At 37.6% G+C, this 7,206-nt stretch overlaps 1 protein-coding gene across 1 annotated transcript in view; it reads left to right on the forward strand.

The window, feature by feature from the left end:
• The window catches only part of LOC112016501 (uncharacterized), a 12,447-nt gene extending 5,715 nt beyond the window's left edge, over nucleotides 1–6,732 (forward strand). The window contains exons 2-8 of the mRNA XM_024049064.2: nucleotides 2,046–2,114; nucleotides 2,775–2,885; nucleotides 3,712–3,794; nucleotides 3,904–3,979; nucleotides 5,599–5,784; nucleotides 6,016–6,144; nucleotides 6,434–6,732. Coding sequence (XP_023904832.1) covers nucleotides 2,046–2,114; nucleotides 2,775–2,885; nucleotides 3,712–3,794; nucleotides 3,904–3,979; nucleotides 5,599–5,784; nucleotides 6,016–6,144; nucleotides 6,434–6,598 — 819 coding nt within the window. The 3' untranslated portion in view covers nucleotides 6,599–6,732. The remainder of the gene's footprint in view (nucleotides 1–2,045; nucleotides 2,115–2,774; nucleotides 2,886–3,711; nucleotides 3,795–3,903; nucleotides 3,980–5,598; nucleotides 5,785–6,015; nucleotides 6,145–6,433) is intronic.
• The last annotated feature ends 474 nt before the right edge of the window (nucleotides 6,733–7,206 follow it).

Consider the following 7,206-nt stretch of genomic DNA (forward strand, 5'->3'; position numbering starts at 1 on the left):
TCGCCGGCGAAACCACATGCAGCTGAGAGTTCAAAAAGCTCCCTTCACTCCTTGACAACTCAATCGGCATCACTACACCAGATGGAGAGACCGTGGGATTCTCTTCCAGCCCATCGGGATTAAGTGTAGAGGGGATTGGGTCTAAGAAAGTGTTGGAACATTCCCCAGCCTCTAAGTGATATGGGCTTGCATTCATCGGGCTTGAATTAGAAACACAGTGGGCTTCCAAATGTCTTGGGCCCAAACCAATACCCACCTCCTCCTTTTGTTCAATAGGAGCCCGTATCACCCATTTAAAAGAAGATTTTCCACCCTTAGAGTTATCCCAAGAGACCCGCCGTTTCCCATTCTCAGCCACCTCCACAATTAATCCCCTCCCAAACCAACGTGAATCCCTCAAATCACGCCCCTTCCTATTTTCAGCTTTATTTGAATTCAAACTGAAACTTAATGGAAATCTTGTTTTATTACGCACCGGTAATTTCTCACCTAAATTAATACCCAAATTAATGCTCCTCTCTCTCCCTTCGCCTCCCCTCACGGCTGTTGTACCAGGCTGACCCACCGGAGCATCCACAATCTGATTTCGAAATTGTTTCAGAGGCACTGCCGTCGTTTCATTTGTCCTGTTCTGCTGATTCTCCCCCATCGCCCCTTCCATAATATTCTGTCCTACATCCTTGGTTTTATGGATCGGTTGAATGCCACCTTTAGCCTGCACTTGACCCTTCACTGTCTGGACAAAAGACCGAGATGGATGAACCATGGAATTATTCTTTTGTTTCTGAGGGATAAAGTTTGCATGGCCTGAATGACCAAGAGCGTATTGATTGGGTTCTAACATCTTCCTCAATTCTAGTCCAAACACCTTCCAACCATGTTTTTCTTTCCCTTCAGGGATTATGACAGACCTCCGGAGCCCACCAACTTTGAGTTCAGACACTAGCAAGAACTGACCAAAAGAGTTTGATCCTCGTTGCAAGGTGTAGGCAGAATCACCTTCCCTAAGCGTGAAAAATTGTTTAGGATTTACCCCAATCACCGTGTGTTCTATAATTTTCATCAACCATAATGCCACGCTTTTGCCCATAAACACTGATTTCATGAAGTATTTGCCCCGTTCAAAGATTCTTAACGCAAAGAAATTCCCTCCTTCCTCCACCACCAACTGAAAAAGCTTTGATTCAATGAAAAAACTACGTATCCCTCCCATACTAATGAAAAGAAAAGATATCTGACTAATCTGAGGTAGCCGGGCCTCCTATCCCACGATTGATAATATTTTCAAACAATAAGAAAAATTCCCATCCAAAATTATGCAAACCTGAAATTCTTCAGAGATACCATTCCTCAACCATGATCAACCAGTTCCTAGAATTAATTTGTTAAATCTTAAATCTTAAATCTTCTTGTACTCCATTCTTATTGTATTTAAATTTCAAAGAGAGAGCACTCAAATACCCGTACATCCTTGAATTTAAATACCTGGTTGGACTAGGAACTAAGGCAAGGAGGTTTTGTAGTGGCAATGTCACCTGCCTGTTGATGACATCAACAGACAGTGGATAATATTGTTTCTCATATGATGTGAGTAACTTTGCTAGTTGTCCAGGTATTGCAGGTCAAGAGCCAAATATTTACAGAATTTTGTACGTTATGCTTGAGAGGACCTGTATACATTGAATAGAATTGGTCCTCCCTTATTCCTTTTTTAATAATATTTTCTTTCTTACCTATCAAAAAAAAAAAAAAATTGGTCCTCCCTTGGCTTTCCTTAATTAATTATTGGTTATCAGGAGAGGGAAAAAAGGATACTTATGTTAACAGAAATGTTCAAAGGTGTAATAACAAAATTTAATATGAGAATAAGTTGTTTCCTATTCTTCTTTTCTCTCTTCCCTAAAGCCCACTTAACCAGTTTGTAAGCTTCTTTTTCATATAATCTAAATGTATGCTGTGGGTTGAGGGCTGAATTTTTCTATACATTGTTGCCCATAGCCCATATGTTATTTTTGTGTAATGACTTTCTGTCATCTGTGGAACAGGTCAGAGAGCTTTTGGTTGATGATCCTGGAAACTCTGAATATGTAGACATGGAAAGGGAGCTTAAAGAGGTGTTTCTTTGCTTACGATTGTTCTCTTTCAATTTTTTCATTTTCTATCCCTTATAAATTTTTATTGGAAATACACATATGATACTTATAATCTTATCCTTGGTATGTCACTTTTTGAATGATTGTCATGAGAAACAGAGTCAGCCCCTTGTAAATTACTTATGGTCACATAACCAATTCCATATAATTTTAATTGGATGTCTAGTTTCTATGCAACTTTCTTTCTTTTATCTCTCCCTTCTCTCTTTTGAAGGAATCAAAATGTTGCTCAAACAAGCAACATCAGTTAACTTCTAATGGCACCTATGGAGGTTTATTTTCGTTTCTTGACTGAAAAGGTGAGGATGGTTATTATGTTAAATAAAGTTCGTACACTTCAGAAATGGGAACTCTATGGAGAATCAGAAAGTTATTTGGATCTATATGTGAAAATTGAGAACTTCATCAAGATGCACATCACTTCTATCTTGGTTCTTGTGCAGGTGTGCTATGTGTTGTGATGGCCAGTCTGCTCTCTCTCTATCACCTCATTTCAGATGTTCACACTGAGATTCTAAGTTCGAATGACGTTGATTTTTCCTTATGGTGTTACTGATAATATGGATATGCATTTTTTTGTTGTTTAAATTTTGAGTTTGGGCTAAAGTTGTGTGGATGCAGGTGATTGCTTTGACGGAAGAACTTCTTGCAACTGCAAAGCAAAATGATATTTCAGGATCAGATATTGGGACTAGCGGTAGGGCATCTCCAAGTTTGCCCCATTCCAAAATGGTAATTCCAGATCCTTTTCATAACAAAAAAGTGTGTTTGGTTGTCTTGGGTTGCAAATCTGCTTTGTATCCTCTTGAAGGCAGAAGTCATGTTTGACAGCTATAAAAAAAATGTCGTAAGAAGGGTCCTAAAAGGGTTGCCATGGAAATGGCCTTATCCTTTTAAACAAGCCCAAGAACCAACATGCCAATCCAAGCAACCCAAGTTGTGAGTAAGGTCCTACTCATGAATTTGAATCTGCACACTTACGGTTGGCAGCCCAAGACTATTACATAGCATCAGACAATAGTTTCAACGTCTATACTATTTAGAAATTAGAATATCAGTGCCTCACCATTGAATTCAGAAACTATATGAGCAGTTGTTTGTTTATTAGTCTTAATTCTTCTGCAAGCTTTATGGTTCGTCTGTTGCTTGGATTGGCATTTTGGTTCTTGGGTTGGTTGGTTTCTGTTTTCACAATTTTTACTTATATGCATGATGATGTAACATGGTGTCTTGCATGGCATGTTGTGTCAGACTTGTCATGTCATTTGCCACATCTTAGATGGGACATTTTACCTGTCATCACTTTTCAATTTTGTAGTTGTAATTGTAACAAACTGTGCAGTTTGGCTGGTGTGTGGCTACAGAGTGGGGATATTGTCCTTGCATCATTTTGCCATTGCATCTGAGGATAGTGTCATATATATTCTCATCTATCACTTTGTGTTGACCTGTACTACCCTTTATTTACTTTTGTAACCAAATTGTGTGTTTTTGGTAATGTTGGAGCTTTCTCACTTTCTCTGGTGATCATGGGTTCTTTTGTGTTCTCCCCATGTAGGACTCAGAAAGCATGTTGGATCATCAAGGAAAGTTTCCCATTGGCACAAAAGTTCAAGCTGTTTGGAGTGAAGATGGGGAATGGTATGTGAAAAAATGAAAATAAAAATAGAGATTCTGAATTTCGAAATATTTATATTTTTTCCATTTGTTTTACCTTTGTCTTTCTGTATTTGATTAGTTGAATGTTCAGGTATGATGCAACAATTGAGGCGTATTCTCCAAATGGCTATTTCGTTAGTTATGATGGATGGGGGAATAAAGAAGAGGTATGATTTCTGTAGCCACATTTTTGAATCATTAACTCCTTGTTGCTTAATGCATCATCTTCTTCTATCCTCATCAAGTTGCATTTATAGTTTGCTGCATATATTTTGTTTATATAGTTTACATTGTTCAGGTATTGTTAGCATTTACATTTGTTGTTTCAATTGTTTATCAGGAGAAGTAAAGCTTACCTTTTTGACCTTGCACATATTTTCATACTTACAATGGAGATGTATAATTTTACTGCAAAACATTAAAGTTGTTTGCTAGCTCTAGATCATTTATCCTAGTATATTAATTGCCCAAATGTCATCCTTAATATCCTAAATCTTTATTTGGAAGTTGCTATTAAACATGCAGCAAGTGCCTTCAAATGTTAAACAAATTTTAGAGGCTACCATCATGGGAATTCAGAGTTTAGCTGCTTGCTGCCATTAATACCCCCCCACCCCCCTTCCCTCTTCCTCTTCCCTTCTTTGGTTCATTCAATACATGACTTGGTCCTATGGGCTACACAGTTTGAGGACAGCCCTCCTCAGTCCTCATTCCTTATTTTCTTCCATCCCTAGGGAAGAGAAAAATGGATACCAAGTGTTTTGAATGACAGTGAAATTTTTACCAGCTAAGTTAACTGGCACTTTATTTTACTCATCTTGCCTTAACTATTACCTCTTCTTTTCCTCTTTTTAGCTTTCTTTTTACTATTTACCCTGTACATGGAATTTTCCCTTGTTACTCAGTAATGCAATTTTACCTTGTGAACCACAGCAGTGTACTGTTACCTTTACCTTTTATTGCAATTCCATCTTCACCTTAGCCATATCATCGCTGTATCATTCCCCAACCAGCATTACAACTTCTTTATCTTGGCCAACTAGTTGTACAACAAACCTTTTTTATGCTGATAAATTTAGAACATATGGAGGATTATAGCTGATAATGCTCTTACACAAGTGAGATCAGTGGGCCACCCATATATATATATATATATATATATCCCCCTGCCTGGTTTTTATATAGCTTTAAATGTACAATTTTAGCAGGTGTGAAACAAAATGAAGAATAGTTGTAATGGAGGAGAGGATTTTGCAAACGTTAAGCAGATAACTTCCTCAAATTATAAAAATAAACATTCAACTGTGATCAAATTTGGATAGAAACAAATATGCCAACTGCTGAGAACTGAGAAGATACATGTGCCATTTGCTAAAGTAACCCTTTGCAAATTGGAGGATTCTAGATGTTAAATTTCCATGGGTGGGATGTCACTAGCCATTTGGATTGTTTGATATGTATGCATTAAATAACTCGTCCTTTTACAATCACCCCCTCCAAAGAAAGGGGCTAATTTCTCTTAAGAATTGATTTTACAAAACATTGGGCTATTGTCCCTTATAATACTTAAAAAGGATAGACTTAAAAAAAATCATTGTCAACATTATCTAAATGCCTGAGATTATAAATCCCTTTTACAGATTATGACTTCACTTGCCATTGCAAACCAAGTCTATTCTTATTGCTTCTATCATTTGCCTGCAATTTGTTAGTCATATATTCTTTCTGAATGGGTTAGAATTAGATATCAGCAGCATTGGTTATCACTGACAGTCGCTATTTCTAGGTGGATCCTGACAATGTAAGGCCAATTCAAGAAGGAGTTGTCAATACTTTGGCAGAAGCTGAGAGAGTGGCTGAAGCTACCAAGCAAGCTATAAAACGTAAGATTGCACTGGCTGCTTCCATGGACTTCCAGTCGCGGAGTTTACCTGCAAAGCTTCGAATAGAGCCTGATGACCCAGAGGATGTGGTAAGTTGTGCATGCAACGTACTATTAAAGAATGGTGGATATCCAATATAACTGGAGTTACCAATTGTTTTTGCTTATTCTGAAATTTGTAGTTTTTCTAGCTATAGATAAGCTTAAACAAACTTGTCAATAGTAATGGTAGAATGCTTAAGATATGTGTAGTTTTTTTTTTCATCCCCCAATCACGTTCTGATGCTGTGATGATTTGATTGCTAATTATAATATTTACAGAAAGTTGCCAAGCGTAAGAAGATACATGCTTTTAAGTCAAAGGTGCGGATGGAGCAACTTGAAGTCACACAGAATAAGCGGCAGAATGCTTGGCAGCAGTTCCAGACAACCAAAGGCAAGACTAAGAAGGTACATTTGGACAGATATTGCATTTGATATGTTGCAATATCAAAAATTTGGGACCAATGGCTTTATCTGTTGTTGTATGTTGCAATATGCACCAGTGGACCTTTTATATTTATCGAACTGCATGTTCCTTTATCTTCTGAATGATCCCCCAACTCCCACTATTATGTACAATTTCACGCACTGATTCCTTCCCACAAATTTGGAAGTTTGAGTATGTATCTTATATTTTGTTTTAGTGTTTATATTGTTCTTTTTACCCTAACCTTCAATTCCCTCCTTGCATTGTCAGATTGGTTTCTTTTCGGGTCGCAAGCGGGAAAGCATCTTCAAGTCTCCAGAAGATCCACAAGGCAAGGTTGGTGTGACAGGAAGTGGAAAGGGTTTGACCGAGTTCCAAAAAAGGGAAAAACACTTGCATCTCAAGGGAGCAACTGTTGATGGTGCTGATGAATAGGTTAGAGTTCCTAGTTTCGCTGTATCTGCGAGACGTAGCTCATGACCGAACAGTCGAGCCTTTAAACAGAATGTACGGTGTGCACATGGTGTTAAGCTTCTCTTCTTTTATTTATATTTTGAAATTCAAGCTTAGCATGGGGTCTAACTGTACTTACCACAAAAAAGAAGAAAAAGACTGCTTTCAAAATTTGGTGTTTGTATGTGACAAATCTCTTCTCACTTGGTTGTTGCTGTTAATCAATTGTGTCTGTGGGATCATATTCTGTGCCACACCCCTGGTATTGCATGGCCGAGATGAAATGTTTTATCTTCTTTGATGGAACGTTTGAGATTAAAAGTTATGGCCACTCATAGGACATTGCGTCCTGTGCAAGGGTCACAGGATTTTGGTTTGCGCATGGGCAGTGGCGGAGCTAAAAATATTTTCCAAAGGGGACTAGCTAAATATTAAAATTCATTAGTAAAAAAAGAAGTTTTATTTCATAACTTAAATTTAATTCAACAAAGTTATACCTTACGTTCTTTCATTAATTCAACGAATGTTCAAAAAACGACTGCCCAGTTTGCAGTAATCCTATTTGGGTAATTTGCTGAAAAATTATATAT

Source organism: Quercus suber, unplaced genomic scaffold (genome assembly GCF_002906115.3).
Source record: "Quercus suber isolate HL8 unplaced genomic scaffold, Cork oak 2.0 scaffold_1016, whole genome shotgun sequence".
Lineage (NCBI taxonomy): Eukaryota > Viridiplantae > Streptophyta > Magnoliopsida > Fagales > Fagaceae > Quercus > Quercus suber.